General features: G+C 45.8%; 1 protein-coding gene across 12 annotated transcripts in view; it reads left to right on the top strand.

Annotated features, from left to right (window-relative positions):
• The window catches only part of ADAP2 (ArfGAP with dual PH domains 2), a 42,188-nt gene that overhangs the window by 10,336 nt on the left and 14,342 nt on the right, over positions 1-17,510 (top strand). For all 12 annotated transcript variants that reach the window (XM_016932045.4, XM_063798738.1, XM_016932042.4 and 9 more), the window contains exons 4-5: positions 4,524-4,603; positions 6,828-6,940. In XM_016932045.4, coding sequence (XP_016787534.1) covers positions 4,524-4,603; positions 6,828-6,940 — 193 coding nt within the window. The remainder of the gene's footprint in view (positions 1-4,523; positions 4,604-6,827; positions 6,941-17,510) is intronic.

Genomic DNA, 17,510 nt, shown 5'->3' with positions numbered 1-17,510 from the left:
TTTGGGAAGCCGAAGCGGGCAGATCACGAGGTCAGGGGATCGAGACCATTCTGGCTAACACGGTGAAAGCCTGTCTCTACTAAAAATACAAAAAAAATTTAGCCGGGCGTGGTGGCGGGCACCTGGAGTCCCAGCTACTTGGAAGGCTGAGGCAGGAGAATGGCGTGAACCCGGGAGGCAGAGCTTGCAGTGAGCCAAGATGGCGCCACTGCACTCCAGCCTGGGCAACACAGCGAGACTCCGGCTCAAAAAAAAAAAAAAAAGATAGAAATATGTCTAGGGCTCTGCCACCTAAGCTCGGGCTGGCTCTAAATAACTTGCCTGAGCTGCAGATCCCTAAATAATAACCATAAAAATAAGAATAACAGCCAGGCACAATGGCCAGTGCCTGTAATCCTAGCACTTGGGAGGCTGAGGTGGGAGGATCGCTTGAAGATAGGAGTTCAATGTCAGCCTGAGCAACATAGGAAGACCCTGTCTCTACAAAAAATAAAATAAAATGAACTTAGCCAGGGCATAGTAGCACATGCCTGTAGTCTGAGCTACTAGGAAGACTGAAGTGGGTGGATTGCTTGAGCCCAGATTGCAGTGAGCTAGGATCACATGTGTCACTGCACTCTAGTATGAGTGACAGAGTGAGACCTAGCATTAGAAAAAAAAAAAAAAGTAGCTACTGGCTGGATGCGGTGGCTCATGCCTGTAGTCCCAGCTACTCAGGAGGCTAAGGCACGAGAATTGTTTGAACCCGGAGGCGGAGGGTGCATTGAGCCAAGATCATGCCACTGCACTCCAGCCTGGGCAACAGAAGGAGACTGTCTCAAAAAAAAAAAAAAAAAAAGCCGGATGCGGCGGCTCACACCTGTAATCCTAGCAATTTGGGAGGCCGAGGCGGGTGGATCACTCAAGGCCAGGAGTTCAAGACCAGCCCGGCCAACATAGTGAAACCCCGTCTCTACTAAAAATTAAAAAATTAGCTGGGCATGGTGGCACATGCCTGTAGTCCCAGCTACTCGAGAGGCTGAGGGAGGAGAATCGCTTGAATCCGAGAGGTGGAGGTTGCAGAGATCGCACCACTGCACTCCAGCTTGGGCAACAGAGTGAGACTTTGTCTCAAAAAAAAAAAAATTGCTACTAATATTATTGAGCTTTGCTTAAGTACTGCGCCCTGTGCAAAATGCTTATGTGCATGTATTTATTTAATTCTTTCAACAACCCTACAAGTACTGCTACTATCCCTATGCTATAGATGAAAAAACCTGAGGTTTGTGGAGGCAAAACTGGTCTAGCCTGTCTGACACCAGGGCCAGGGTGACTGTTTCATGGCATTGGGATAATTTAATATAAGAGGGGGGCTTTGAAGCAGCAGGAGGGTTCAGGTCCCCTGGAGGTGAGGGTTAGTGTGGCACTGGTACCTAGTGGCCCTGGACCTCTGCAGATCTGACTGCCTGAGCCTGCGACTCCTTCCCAGGGACTTAGACTCCCCACCAGGGCTGCTAGACAGTGCCTTGTGTAAATGGGGAGAAGGAATCCCTTTAGGCCGAACCAGCCTCATAGCGGGTATGTCTGGCAAACAGAAAGCAGCTGCATTTCAGCTGCCGAGCCTCAGCAAGGTGCTTTTGGGCAGTACACAGACTATATAACCATACCTAGTGGTCTTGTAATTTCTCAGTGCTTAGACAATTAAGAGCTAGTAATGTACTCTGGAGTGGCTGGGGAGGCACAGCTTTCTACTTGGAAGACCTCAGTTTTGTTTCCTAGCTCTACTGTGACCTAGCTGGGAGGACGTGGGCAAGTCAGCAAATCTCTCTGATTGTCAACATCCTCATCTCTGAAATGTAGGCAATGATGCCTGCATCATAGCATAGTTGTAGAGATTACATGAGATAACTTATGTAGAACCTTTCACATGCTACCCGACACACTGGTTTGAATCCATTTCACTGTGTCTGCTTCAGAATGCTACCTGTCCATGGCCAGCTATGGGGTGTGCTGACTCAACTTGAGAGGGCCTGTCTCATCCTGGCTCGCTGCTGCCACTCTGTCCTTTGCTCCAAGTGCTCAGTAAACACGTGCGCTGTGCTAGGCTTCCTGCCGGCACTAAACAGACATTACCCACCATGACTCCAGCAGCAGCCCTGCACTTTAACCCTTTTTATCTGAGTACTAATGGCCACCTTCAGGACCAACATGGGTGGCCCTTGGTCTCCATTCCTTCTCCCTGCTCTGATCTTGTGTCCCAGGGTTTCCACCCTCATGGTGGGCCAGGTGATTCTCCTCAGTGATCTGTGGGCTGTGCACTAGGAATGACTCTCTCTCTCTCTTTTTTCTTTCTTTCTTTTTTAAATATAGAGACAAGGTTTCACTCTGTTGCTCAGGCTAGAGTTCAGTGGCACAATCATGGCTCACTGCAGCCCCAACCTCCTCGGCTCAAGTGATCCTCCCACCTCAGCCTCCCAAGTAGCTGGAACTACAGGTGCATGCCACCATGCCTGGTTAATTTTTGTATTTTTGTTTGTTTTTATTTTTGTAGAGATGAGGTTTCATCATGTTGCCCAGGCTGGTCTCAAACTCCTGAGCTGAGCTCAAGCCATCTGCCTGCGTTGGCCTCCCAAAGTGCTGGGATTACAGGCATGAGTTACCATGCCCAGCCTGGACTCTTGACTGTAAGCGACAGAAACCTTATTTATTTATTTATTTATTTATTTATTTATTTATTTATTTTTGTGACAGAGTCTTGCTCTTTCACCCAGGCTGGAGTGCAGTGGCACAATCTCAGCTGACTGCAACCTCCACCTCCTGGGTTCAAGCGATTCTCCTGTTTCAGCTTCCCAAGTAGCTGGGATTACAGGCACGTGCCACCATGCCCAGCTAATTTTTGTATTTTTGGTAGAGCCGGGGTTTTGCTATGTTGGCCAGGCTCGTCTTGAACTCTTGACCTCAAGTGATCTGCCTGCCTTGGCCTCCCAAAGTGCTAGGATTGCAAGTGTGAGCCACTGCGCCTGGCCAGAAACCCAGTTTAAACCAGCATTAAAAAAAGAGGATTTTATGGGTTCTGGGGATCAGACTACCTGAAGGACAGTGGTGGAGCTGGCCTCAGGAAGGACCAAGCCAGGAGCTCACACACCATCAGGTCTCTCATACTCTCTCTGGCTCTCTTTCCTCTTTCTCTCAGCCAGGCTTCCTTCACACAGCTGGCAGCAAGGCCACAAGCAGGTGCCAGGCTATACCTTCCAGCGTGACTCTGGAGAAAGCTCCATCAATCTCTCCTTCACTTTTGACCCTCTCGGTCCACACAGCCCAGAGCAGCAAAGAGCTCTGAATGACCAGGTTGGGCCAGATGCCCAGCTCTAGGTCATTCCTGTGGCTATGGGGTAAGGTCATATATACCTTGGAACACTTCCCTGGAAAAGGTGAGCAGGAACCAAACAATTAAAATAACTCCACTCTCAGCTGCATGGTTTTTCTGCAGGACTCACGGATGACAATCTCTGATTGAGATCACATTAAACACTTACTATGTGCTGAGTAGGTGCTAGGCCCTTTATATACATTTAAACCTCTCAACAACTCTGAGGGCTAAGTGAGTATAACAATAGAGGTCTATTCCCCAAATTCAGAGGAGTTGGGTAACTTGCTCATGGTCACACAGTGGATAAATGATAGAGTGAGACCAGGTCCCAGGTGGTCAGATCCTAAGACGACTGCTCTGTCCAGTGTAGCCTGCCCAGACTTCATGGGCAGGTACAGGAAGAGGCTCCTGGACTCTCCTGCCTAAGCTGATGAACACACAGTGGGAGTAGGTGGTGTAGATAGTCCAGGGGAGCCAGTATCTGTCTCATTGACCCAGAGAGCTGATACTGGGATTGGAACAACTCAGTGGTTCTCATATAGCCCACTGGGAGAAATATTTCCCCCAGAGGACATTTGGCAATGCCTGAAGACATTTTTGGGTGCCACAACTGGGGAGGGGGTGCTACTGGCATCTAATGGGTAGAGGCCAGAAATGCTGCTAAACATTCTGTGGAGCATGGGACAACCCATAAGACAACACAACAAGGAATTATCCAAACCCGAATGTTAACAGTACTGAGGCTGAGGAATCCTAGGTAGCTGGAGCAGGCAGTGAGGCACTGCTGTGATGTTCCCACCCTCAACTGCAGGGTCTTGGAAAAGAATGCATCAGTCCAGGCATGGTGGTAATCCCAGCACTTTGGGAGGCTGAGGCAGGAGGATAGCTTGAGCCCTGAAGTTCAAGACCAGCTTAGGCAACATAGGGAGACCCCCATCTCTACAAAAATTTAAAAATTAGCCAGGTGTGGTGGTGCCTGCCTGTGATCCCAGCTACTTAAGAGGCTGAGGTGGGAGGATCGCCTGGGCCTAGGAGGTCTAGGCTGCAGTGAGCCGTGATCACGTGATCACACCACTGCACTCCAGCCTGGGCAACAGAGGGAGACCCTGTCTCAAAAAAAAAAAAAAAAAGAGAATGCATCAAACGCAGCTGACCTCAGGCTCTCTCTTTTTAGGGTCTTAAAGGAACAATGGATTCGAGCTAAGTATGAGAGACGGGAATTTATGGCTGATGGGGAAACCATCTCGCTCCCAGGTAAAGTTATTTCCATCACCTTTTGAAATCTATGTTTTAATGAGCTCTAGAAAAACCAAGTGCCTAAATATTAGGAGCAAGATCCATCCAAGAGATGCCTGCTGTTCTCACTGTGGCCGCAGAGGCCAAGGTGTGGGTTCTTCTGACTCTGAAATAACAACACATCAGCTGGTGGGGCTTTATGCTCTGAGCAGCAGAGAAGCTCAGAGCTTCTCTGGTCTTTGTCTCAGGTCTTTGCAGGGTCACAAGTGTGTACAGACTCTTTTTTTTTTTTTTTTTTTTTTTGAGACAGGGTCTTACTCTGTTGTCCAGCCTGGAGTGCAGTGGCACTATCACAGCTCACTGCAGCTTCAATCTCCCGGGCTCACATGATCCTCCCACCTCAGCCTCCCAACTAGCTGGGACTACAGGCACATGCCACCATACCTGGCTAATTTTAGTGGCTTTTATTTTTTTATTTTTATTTTTTGTAGAGATGGGGTTTCACCATGTTGCCCAGGCTGATCTTGAACTCCTGAACTCAAGTGATCCTTTCGCTTTGGCCTCCCAAAGTGCTGAGATTACAGGTGTGAGCCACTGTGCCCAGCCAGACTCTTTTTCTTTTTCTTCTTCTTCTTCTTTTTTTTTTTTTTTTGAGACAGAGGCTTGCTCTTGTTGCCCAGGGTGGAGTGCAGTAGCATGATCTCAGCTCAGTGCAGCCTCTGCCTCCTGGGTTCCAGCGATTCTCCTGCCTCAGCCTCCTGAGTAGCTGGGATTACAGCATCATGCTTGGCTAATTTTTGTATTTTTAGTAAAGACGGGGTTTTACCATGTTGGCCAGGCTGGTCTCGAACTCCTGACCTCATGATCCGCCCACCTTAGCCTCCCAAAGTTCTGGGACTACAGGCATGAGCCACCACGCCCAGCATCAAACACTTAATATAAATTGCAGAAAGACTCCTCCACTGGACAGACCAATTAGGAAAAGATATCCCTGCTCCTGGTGAGCTTTATTCCTGGTGCAGCTCAAGACTTGGTGAGGAGGATGGGCTTAAATTCAGCCTCCCTTTCGACCACTGTGCAGGGTACAACCTCTTCTGTGGCCCTGGACCTGTGACAGTTTCACCCCCACGGTCCTGAGTCCAAGCTGACTCTGACCCAGACAGTAAAGTATAAAAAATCATTCTTAGAGGGCCAGAGGCAGTGCTCAGCTATCCTGGCTACCAGGACCACAAATTATTCTATTTATTTATGTATTTATTTATTGAGTCAGGGTCTCACTCTGTTACCCAGGCTGGAGTGCAATGGCGTGAACTCGGCTCACTGCAACTTCCACATCCCAGGTTCAAGTGATTCTCATGCCTCAGTCTCCCGAGTAGCTGGGATTACAGGCATGCACAACCACACCTGGCTAATGTTTATATTTTTAGGAGAGTCAGGGTTTTGCCATGTTGGCCAGGCTGATGTCAAACTCCTGACTTCAAGTGATCTGTCTGCCTTGGCCTCCCAAGGTGTCAAGATTACAGGTGTGAGCCATTGCACCCAGCCCATAAATTATTCTTCAAACCAGCAGATGCCTGGAGGGAGTCTCACTGTGTCACCCAGGCTGGAGTGCAGTGGCACAATCTCAGCTCGCTGCAACCTCCCCCTCCCGGGTTCAAGTGATTCTCCTGTCTCAGCCTCCTGAGTAGCTGGGATTACAGGCACGCGCCACCATGCCCAGCTAATTTTTATATTTTTAGTAGAGACGGGGTTTCACCATGTTGGTCAGGCTGGTCTTGAACTCCCGACCTTGTGATCTGCCCACCTCGGCCTCCCAAAGTGCTGGGATTACAGGCGTAAGCCACTGCGCCCAGCCTTACTTCTAAAGTTTCATTAGGTTGATGTCAGCATGAAGTTGGGCAGGACCATATGTATTTAGTATGTATTTAAGTGTCTTTCAGAATCAGTCCAGTTTCTCAGGACTTTGCCTTCTTAAGGGTCTTCTTATGAGACAGCCTGATACACAGAAAGTCAAGGAAGAAAGGTTTTAGGCAGTGGGAAGTGCCCCTGAAGTGAGAAGACATCACAAAGTTGGCCCCAGATGGGATCCTTGTGTTCTGCGGCTGAAATAGGGAAGTCTGAGTGGAGATACTTTGGCAGCAGATGGAAGGCTTATTCCACCCTTGAGAACCTCAGAGGTTCCTGAGCTGCTTGTGATCTTAAGGTCACGTGTGTTCACGCTTTGTCATCCTTGCTGCTTAAGGTAACCGAGAAGGATTCCTGTGGAAGCGAGGAAGGGACAACTCACAGTTTCTGAGAAGGAGGTTTGTACTTCTGGCAAGAGAAGGCCTCCTGAAGTACTTCACAAAGGAACAGGTAAGATGCCAGACCAACGAGAGCAGGTCCCTTCCTGAGCACTCTCACCCGACTAAGGTCTACATTCTAATCAGTGGTGCCCTTTTCTTGTAGATAATCTCAGCCCCTGAGAGTTAGGCACAACATTTGGCTACTTTTCCTTGGCTATACAGTAAATCCAGTCCACCAAAAATCATACTTTCTGTCCACCTAGAATCAGCTTAGATAGGTCCATGTTTAAGCCTTTGATGACCACTTGGTTTTGCTTCATTTATTCATTCACTTAAGAAACATTTATTGAGTACCTACTGTGTGCTAGACATTATTCCAGGCACTGAGGATACAGCAGGGAACTAAACAAAACTCTTGTTCTCAGGGAGCTTTCAGTCTAGTGAAAGGAAAGAGCTCTGTAATCAAAACATCAATATATAATATACCAGGAGGCAATAGTTTTATAAAGTAAAATAGAAGTGGCTGCGCACAGTAGCTCACACCTATAATCCCAGCACTTTAGTAAGAGATTGAGGCAGGGGGATTGCTTGAGTTCAGAAGTTTGAGATCAGCCTGGGCAACATGGTGAAGCCCCATCTCTACAAAAAAATACAAAAATTAGCTGGGTCAAGCACATACACCTTTGTATGGTGGCACATGCCTGTAGTCCCAGCTACTAGGGAGTCTGAGGTGGGAGAACTGCTTGAGCATGGGAGGTCGAGGCTGCATTGAGCCGAGATTGTGCCACTGTACTCTAGCATGGGTGACAGAGTGAGACCCTGTCTCAAAAAACAAAACAAAACAAAAACAAAAACAAAAACAAAAACCGGGCACGGTGGCTCATGCCTGTAATCCCAGCACTTTGGGAGGCCGAGGCAGGTGGATCACTTGAGGTCGGGAGTTTGAGACCAGCCTGACCAACATGGAGAAACCCCATCTCTACTAAAAAAATATAAAATTATCTGGGCGTGGTGGCGCATGCCTGTAATCCCAGCTACTCGGGAGACTGAGGCAGGAGTATCACTTGAACCTGGGAGGTGGAGGTTGCAGTGAGCTGAGATCGTGCCATTGTACTCCAGCCTGGGCAACAAGAGTGAAACTCCGTCTCAAGAAAAAAAGAAGTAAAATAGCGGAGAGTGAGAAGATAGAGAACAATGAGAGTGTGTTAGGGAGTCAGGGAGTGCTGCTGCAGAGTGATCAGGGAAGGCCTCTCTGGTGACATTTGAGCAGATAACTGAACAAATGTGAGCACTGAGTTACATGGCTATGTGGGGGGAAGAGTAGAAGAAAGGGGAGGAACAGTATGTGCAGAAGCCCTGAGCACAGGTATGGTCAAACACATACACCTTTGTACTGATTTGAGAAAGAAGATCCCTTTAAGAGGGTGCAGCCCCTGGGCCCCAGTCTCGAAAATCAGAAGCCTGGTTTGCAGTTACCAGTCAGCTAGGAGCTTTTTATGCAGTGCACAAACTACTTAACCATAAGCTGCAACCCCGGCCCTGAGCTAGAAGTGTGTTTGGTGGGTATAGGGCATCAAGGAGGGCAGAGCGACTTGTGCAGAGTGAGCAAGGAAAAGTGTGGAGGGAGATGAAGTCACATGGTGGAGGGCCTTGTAGGTCATAGCAAGACTTGGGATTTCTTTTGGTAACAGTTTATTGAGATACAATTCACATACCATATAATTCACCCATTTAAAGTATGCAGTCAATTGGCTTTTAGTGTATTCACAGAGTAGCACAACTATCACCACAATTCAGTTAAAAACTTTAAACACCTTATCCCTTAGCTGTAATCCCCCACCCCACTCCACCACTAGCCCTAGGCAACCAACAACTTACTTTCTGTCTCTATGGATTTGCCTAATCTGGTTATTTTTATTTTATTTTATTATTTTATTTTATTTATTTTTTTAGAGACAGGGTCTTCCTCTGTTGGCCAGGCTGGAGTGCAGTGGTGCAATCATAGCTCACTGCAACCTTAAATTACTGGCCTCAAGCGCTCCTCCTGCTCCGGTCTCTCAAAGCACTGGGATTGCAGATGCATACCGCTCCACCCAGCTAATTTTTATTTACTTATTTATTTTTGTAGAGATAGGGTTTTGCTTTGTTGCCTACGCTGTTCTCAAACTCCTGGCTTCAAGCAATCCTCTGCCTCAGTCTCCCAAAGTACTAGGATTATAGATGTGAGCCACTATGCCAGGCCCATATCTGTCTTTTTTATAATAGCCATCTTCGTGGGTATGAAGTCGTATCTCATTGTGGTTTTGATTGGTGTTTCCCACATGGCAAATGATGTTGAGCATCTTTTTAATGTGCTTATTGGCCATTTGTATATCTTATTTGTAGAAATGTCTATTCAGATCCTTTCCCCATATTGGCCGGGCGCGGTGGCTCACGCCTGTAATCCCAGCACTTTGGGAGGCCGAGGTGGGCAGATCAGGAGGTCAGGAGATGGAGACCATCTTGGCTAACACAGATCCTTTCCCCATATTTTAATTAGGTTATTTGTCTTTTTATTAGTAAGTCGTAATAGTTCTGTATATATTCTAGATACAAGTCACTTATACATGTAGGATTTGCAAAAATTGGGCTTTTGGATTTTACTGAGTGAGATGGGAAGAAATTGGAGGATTTTGAGCTGAGAAGTGATATTATTTGACTTAAGTTTTTGATTGATTGATTGATTTGAGATGGAGGCTCGCTCTGTCACCTAGGCTGGAGTGCAGTGGCGTGATCTCGGCTCACTGCAACCTCTGCCTCCCAGGTTCAAGCAATTCTTTGCCTCAGTCTCTCGAGTAGCTGGGATTACAGGCGCGCACCACCATGCCTGGCTAGTTTTTGTATTTTTAGTAGACAGGGTTCCACCATCTTGGCCAGGCTGGTCTTGAATTTCTGACCTCGTGATCCACCCACCTCACTCTCCCAAAGTGCTGGGATTACAGGCGTGAGCCACCGCGCCCGGCCTATTTATTTATTTTTTGAGATGGGATTTCACTCTATTGCTCAGGTTGAAGTGCAATGGTGTGATCTCGGCTCACTGCAACCTCCACCTCCCGGGTTCAAGCGATTCTCCTGCCTCAGCCTCCCCAGTAGCTGGGACTACAGGCATGCACCACCACACCCGGCTAATTTTTGTATTTTTAGTAGAGACAGGGTTTCACCATGTTGACCAGGCTGATTTAGAACTCCTAACCTCATGTGATCTGCCCGCCTCAGCCTCCCAAAATGCTGGGATTATAGGCATGAGCCACTGCGCCCAGCCTGACTTAAGCTTTTTAAAAGCAACACGCTGGCTGCTGCTAGGGTGAGTAGGGAGGAAGGAGGCCAGAGCAGAGGCAGAGAAATTAGTCAGGAAGCTGTTGCAATAACCCAAGTGAAGAAGAATGGTGGATCCGACCAGGATGGTTAGAAGTGGTCAGATTCTGGATATATTTTGGAAGTAGAGGCAATAGAATTTATTGAAGGATTGGATGTGGGGTGTGAGAGTAAGAGGAATCAAGGATGATTCCCAGATTTTTGCTCTACAAAACTACAAGAATAGATTTGCTATTTACTGAGGTGGCAAAGACTTAGACCCCTAAGGGGATGCTCAAAAGTCCTTTTTATTTTGAGATGCCTATTAGTCATCCAGTAGAGACATGGGGAAAGAAGTTGGATGTATGTTTCCTGAATTCTAAATCCAAGTGACAGAAGTTGGATGTCTGATTTGGAGGCTTGGAGAGAGTTTGGAACTGGAGTCGTCAGCATGTAGACTGGTTTAGTAATGGGACTGGCTAGGATCACCTAAGCAGGAAAAAGGTGTTCAGGGACTGAGTATTTTGGTTATGTGTTGCTGAGTAACAAACCATCCTAAAACTTAATGGCTTAAAATATCAATTTACTATTTCTCACAATCCTATGGGTCAGGAATTTGAGGAGGCCTCGGCTGTTCTGGTGTACTCCATGTGGCATCAGCTGGGCTACTCTGCTGCCCTTAGCTGGCCAGAGACCCAAAGAAGCTTTCACTCATGTCTAGTGCCTTGGTGTACTCTATATGGTGGCTCTGTCTTCCTCATTCAGGAGTCTAGCTTAAGCTTTCTTGTGGCTTGGCTGCTGACTTTCCTAAACAAAAGCAAATGCTACCAGACCTCTGGAAGGCTAACCAGGAGCTGCATTCTGTTGGTCAAAGCAAGTCATGCAACAAGCCCTGATTCAAGGGGAGGGGAAATAGATTCAACCTCTTCATGGATAGAGGGTCACATATACACTGGGAGGGAAAGACTGGGTGAGCGCCATCTTTGGAGACCATCTACCCCATTGAGCCCTGGGGCATTCCAGTATTTAAAGGATAGAAAGATAAGAAATTTTCAGCAAAGAGAATGTGAAATTGTGGCCAACAAAGTAAGAGAAGGATAAGCTCTGAGCACTTCAGCCTTCACCTTACTCTATTTCCTATATGTAGAATTATTATATATTCCCCCTGTTGCTTTTCTAGGCAGACCAGAGCAATGCTAAAAGGTCTGTCTATGGGGAGGAGAAGGGAGGATGAAGGGAAGTGGGTTAAGGGGTACAAACGTTGTAAGATGCGAGGAATAAATTCAATATTTGATACCAGAGTGGGGTAACTACGCTTAACAAAAATACTCCGGTGACCAACACCCTAAATATCCTGGCTTGATCACTACACATTATATACATGTAGCGAAATTTCACACGTACCCCATACATTTGTATAAATAATAATATAAAAGGTCTGTCCAATGTGGCCACAGTCTGGGACCAAGTAAAAAATGTTAAGGGATGAAGAATCTTTACCCTCCAAGTTAGAGGAAGATTTTTTTCCCAGTCTTCAATGTAAAGCACTGAAAAATGTGGCTTTTTCAACATTTTTGCTGAAATGGTACAAAAGGCCGGAAGAGAAAGCGCTACTGCAGTTAGGAAAGGTCACCAAACCCCAGCAGCTGCTGCGAGTTGGTCTCTCGGACAGGGCCTCATCATTGGTTGAAAAAAGTTGATCTGTTTTTCAGTCCTATGCCAGTTCAGTCTAGAATAGTCCAAAAATAGAATAGGCTCCCTATGTTCTTTTTTATTTATTTCCCAAAGTGGATATTTTAAAATCATAAAGGTGACTAATTTTTAGGTAAAACTTTTGGGTAATACAAAAAAGGAAATGAAGTATAAAGAAAGTGAAACTGAAAAAAAAAAAAAAAAAAAAGCCCCAAGCTCTATACAAAGCACTTCAAAAAGTTCTTGGAGGCCAGGCTCGGAGGCTCACACCTGAAATCCCAGCACTTTGGGAGGCCGAGGCAGGCAGATCACGAGGTCAGGAGATTGAGACCATCTTGGCTAACACGGTGAAATCCCGTCTCTACTAAAAATACAAAAACTTAGCTGGGTGTGGTGGCAGGCGCCTGTAGTCCCAGCTACTCAGGAGGCTGAGGCAGGAGAATGGCCCGAACCTGGGAGGCGGAGCTTGCAGTGAGCCGAGATGGCGCCACTGCACTCCAGCCTGGGCGAAAGAGCAAAACTCCATTTCCAAAAAAAAAAAAAAAAAAAAGGTATTGGACAAATGAGATTAAAATTAAAGATATAAACTTTATTTCTCAACATAAGCTCCATCAAGGTCAAGACACTTTTATAAGTGATGACACCAGCCATTTAGTCCATCCCCTAGCAATTGAGGGTCCTGGGAATTTAACCATGCCAATGCAGTCTTTTTTACATTTTGTTTTTTTTTGCTGTTTTCTGAGACAGGGTCTTGCTCTTTCACCAAGGCTGGAGTACAGTGGTGCAATTCTAGCTCACTGCAGCCACAACCTCCCAGGCTCAAGCGCTCCTTCCACCTCAGCCTCCCGAGTAGCTGAGACTTCAGGCACACACCACCATGCCTGGCTAATTTTTGTATTTTTTGGCAATGACAGGGTTTCGTCATGTTGCCCAGGTTGGTCTTGAATTCCTGAACTCAACCGATCTACCAGCCTCAGCCTCCCAAAGTGCTAGGATAACAGACATGAGTCACCACGCCTGGCCTTTTTTTTTACACTATTAACTGAAGAAAGATGGGTACCCTTTACAGATTTTTTTTTTTTTTTTGAGATGGAGTCTTGCTTCATCGCCCAGGCTGGAGTACAGTGGCACGATCTCGGCTCACTGCAACCTTCGCCTCCCAGGTTCAAGTGATTGTCCTGCCTCAGCCTCCCCAGGAGCTGGGATTACAGGCGTTGGCCACCATGCTGGGCTAATTTTTGTATATTTAGTAGAGACGGGGTTTCACCATGTTGGCCAGGCTGGTCTCGAACTCCTGACCTCGAGTGATTCGCCCGCCTCGGTCTCTGAAAGTGCTGGGATTACAGGCGTGAGCCACCATGCCTGGCCTCCTTTACAGATTTTTTAAGATTAGAAAACAAAAAGAAGTTAGAAGAAGCCGAATTCGGACTGTAAGATGATGCATAATCACTTCCCATTGAAACTCTCACAAAATTGCCCTTGTTTGATGAGAGAAATGTAGTTGAAGCATTGTCGTGGGGGAGAAGGACTCTCTGGTGAAGCTTTCTCAGATGTTTTTCTGCTGAAGCTTTGGCTAACTTTCTCAAAACACTCTCATAATGAGCAGATGTTATTGTTCTTTGGCCCTCTAGAAAGTCAACAAGCAAAATACCTTGAGCATCTCCCAGAAAACTTTACCACGGCCTTTGTTCTTGACTGGTCTGCTTTTGCTATGACAGGACCACTTCCACCTCTTGGTAGCCATTGCTTTGATTATGCTTTGTCTTCAGGATCATACTGGTAAAGCCATGTTTCATCTCCTGTTACAGTTCTTCAAAGAACTGCCTCAGGATCTTGATCTCACTTGTTTAAAATTTCCATTGAAAGCTCTGCTCTTGTCTGCAACTGATCTGGGTGCAATGGCATTGGTACTCATTGAGTGGAAAGTTTGCCCAGCTTTAATTTTTCAGTCAGATTTGTGTGAGCTGCACCAACTGAGATATCTGTGGTGTTAGCTATTGTTTGTGCTGTTAATTATTGCTTCTCTTCAATTAGGGCATGAACAAGATGATTTTTTTCATTGCAAATTGATGTAGATGGTCTGCTGCTGCAGGCGCCATCTTCAACATCATCTTGTCCCTCCTTAACAAGTTATCCATTTGTAAACCGCTAATTTTGTTGGGGATTTGTCCCTGTAAACTTTTCTGAAAGCACCAGTGATTTCACCATTCTTCCATCCAAGCTTCACCATAAATGTTGATGTTTGTTCTTGCTTCAATTTTAGCAGAATTCATGTTGCTCTGAGAGGGGCTGTTTTCAAGTTGATGTCGTATCCTTCTTAGTGCCTCAAACAAAATCCCACTCAGACATGTTATAACAAATTAGTATGAGTTTATTTTGGTGCAAAACAATTTGAAATCCATGCATAGCTTTTTCATACTATGTGTTTTCCATGAACTTTTCTAAGTCGCCTTGTATAAGAGTATTATATGATCTCATTTATATGAAATTTTAGAACAGGCAAAACTGTACTGATAGAAGACAAATAAGTGGTTATCTGGTGTTGGAATGGGGTAGAGATTCTGCGAAGGGGGATGAGTGAAGTCTTTTGGGGTGACATTTAGGATGATAAGTAATGTTTCATATCTTGATTGTTGTGGTTACGTGGGTATATACATTTGTCAAAAATCAAACTTTTTTTTTTTTTTTTTTTCGAGATGGAGTCTTGCTCTGTCACCAGGCTGGAGTGCAGTGGTGTGATCTTGGCTCACTGCAACCTCTGCCTCCTGGGGTCAAGCGATTCTCCTTCCTCACCCTCACTAGTAGCTGGGACTACAGGTGTGTACCACCACTCCCAGCTAATTTTTGTATTTTTAGTAGAGACAGGATTTCACCATGTTGGCCAGGATGGTCTCGATCTCTCAACCTCGTGATCCACCCGCCTCGGCCTTCCAAAGTGCTGGGATAACAGGTGTGAGCCACAGTGCCCGGCCCAAACTATACTCTTAATACGAGTACAGTTTATTGTTTCTAAACTACACCTCAATAAGTGTTGATTAAGTGAAAATTAACAATGAGATACAATTCCATACCCATCATATTGGCAAAAATTTTGTAATCTGGTAGTGTCAAGTGTTGGTGAGTATATGGGGAAAGGGGAACTATTCTATTTCATTGATGGAAGTAAATATTGGTACAATCACTGTTGAGCCATTCAGCAGAATAATTTGGCAGTCTCTAGTAAGTGAAGATGTATATAACTGTGATCCAGCAATTCCATTTCTAAGCATACGCTGTGACCTACAGATGCACTCACATATGTGTACCAGGTGCACAAACTGACTGCAACATTACTTATGATAGCAAAAAATCAGGAACAATCTCAATATATATATAGGAACAATCTATTAACAGAAAATAGATTGATAACTTTTGGTATAGTCATTTACAAGAGCAAACTAGACTGGTGTATCTCAGCATGGGTAGACCTCAAAAATATAATGTTGAAAGCAAAAAGAACCTCATTAAAATGGGCAAAAGATGTGTAGAGACACTTCTCAAAGAAGACATACACGTGGCCAACAAGCAAATGAAAAAATGCTCAACATCACTAATCAGAGAAATGTAAGTCAAAACTACAATGAGATACCATCTATACCAGTCAGAATGACTGTTATCAAAAAGTAAAAAAGTAACAGATACTGGTGAGGTTGTGGAGAAAAGGGAATGTTTACACACTTGTGGCAGGAATGTAAATTAGTTCAGCCATGGTAGAAAGCAGTTTGGAGATTTCTCAAAGAACTTAAAACAGAACTAACATTTGACCCAGCAATCCCATTACTGGGTATATACCCAAAGCAATAGAAATAATTCTACTATAGGCCGGATGCAGTGGCTCATGCCTGTAATCCCAGCACTTTGGAAGGCAGAGGCCGGCGGATCACCTGAGGTCGGGAGTTCGAGATCAACCTGACCAACATGGAGAAACCCTGTCTCTACTAAAAATACAAAATTAGCCAGGCGTGGTGGCGTATCCCTGTAATCCCAGCGACTTGGGAGGCTGAGGCAGAAGAATTGCTTGAACCCAGGAGGTGGAGGTTGCAGTGAGCTGAGATCACTCCATTGTACTCCAGCCTGGGCAACAAGAGTGAAACTCGGTCTGAAAAAAAAAAGGAAAGAAAGAAAAGAAAAAAGAAATAATTCTACTGTAAAGACACATGTACATGTATGTTCATCGCAGCACTATTTACAATAGCAAAAACATGGAATCGGCCTAGATGCCCATCAATGGTGGACTGGATAATGGAAATGTGGTACGTAAACATCATAGAATACTACACAGCCATAAAAAAGAATGAGATTGGCTGGGCACAGTGGCTCATGCTTGTAATCCCAGAACTTTGGGAGGCCGAGGCAGGTGGATCACAAGGTCAGGAGTTCAAGACCAGCCTGACCAACATGGTCAAACCCCATCTCTACTAAAAATACAAAAATTAGCCAGGCATGGTGGCACGTGTCTGTAATCCCAGCTACTCAGGAGGCTAAGGCAGGAGAATGGTTAGAATCTGGGAGGCAGAGGTTGCAGTGACCTCAGATCACGCCATTGCACTTCAGCCTGGACAACAGAGCAAGACTCTTTCTCAAAAATAAATAAATAAATAAATAAATAAGAACCAGATTGGCCGGGGGCGGTGGCTCACGCCTGTAATCCCAGCACTTTGGGAGGCTGAGGCGGGCAGATCACCTGAGGTCAGGAGTTCGACACCAGCCTGGCTAACATGGTGAAACCCCGTTTCTACTAAAAATACAAAAAATTAGCTGGATGTGGTGGCACACGTCTGTAATCCCAGCTACTCGAGAGGCTGAGGCAGGAGAATCGCTTGAACCCGGGAGGCGGAGTTTGCAGTGAGCCGATATCACACCGTTGCACTCCAGCTGGGCAGCAAGAGCGAAACAAAACAAAAATAAAAACAAAGAAAAGAATGAGATCATGTTCTCTGCAGCAACGTGGATTGATCTGGAGAACATTATCTTAAGTAACTAACAAAGGAACAGAAAACCAAATGTTCTAACTTATAAACGGAAGCTAAACATTGAGTACACATGGACACAAAGAAGGGAACGATAGGCTGGGCTCAGTGGCTCATGCCTATAATCCCAGCACTTTGGTAGGCCAAGGCAGGTGGATCACCTGAGGTCAGGAGTTCATGAGCAGCCTGGCCAACATAGCGAAACTCTGTCTCTACTTAAAAATACAAAAATTAGCCAGGTGTGGTGGCTAGAGTGCAGTGGCATGATCTCAGCTCACTGCAACCTCCACCTCCCAGGTTCAAACCACTCTCCTGCCTCAGTCTCCCGAGTTGTTGGGATTACAGGTGCCTACCACTACGCCCAGCTAATTTTTGTATTTTTAGTAGAGATGGGGTTTTACCAAGTTGGCCAGGCTGGTTTCAAACTCCTGACCATAGGTGATCCACCCACCTCAGCCTCCCAAAGTGCTGGGATTACAGGCGTAAGCCACTGCATCTGGCCAGTATCTATGAATTTTGATATGAGAGCAAGAACATTTAAAACCCATATATTTACAGATTGATGCTTGTTTGCATGAAGGCCTTGGTGAAGGCTGACCAGAAGTC

The sequence above is a fragment of the Pan troglodytes genome, chromosome 19 (genome assembly GCF_028858775.2).
Source record: "Pan troglodytes isolate AG18354 chromosome 19, NHGRI_mPanTro3-v2.0_pri, whole genome shotgun sequence".
NCBI lineage: Eukaryota > Metazoa > Chordata > Mammalia > Primates > Hominidae > Pan > Pan troglodytes.
This window is presented reverse-complemented; position numbering and strand designations above follow the sequence as displayed.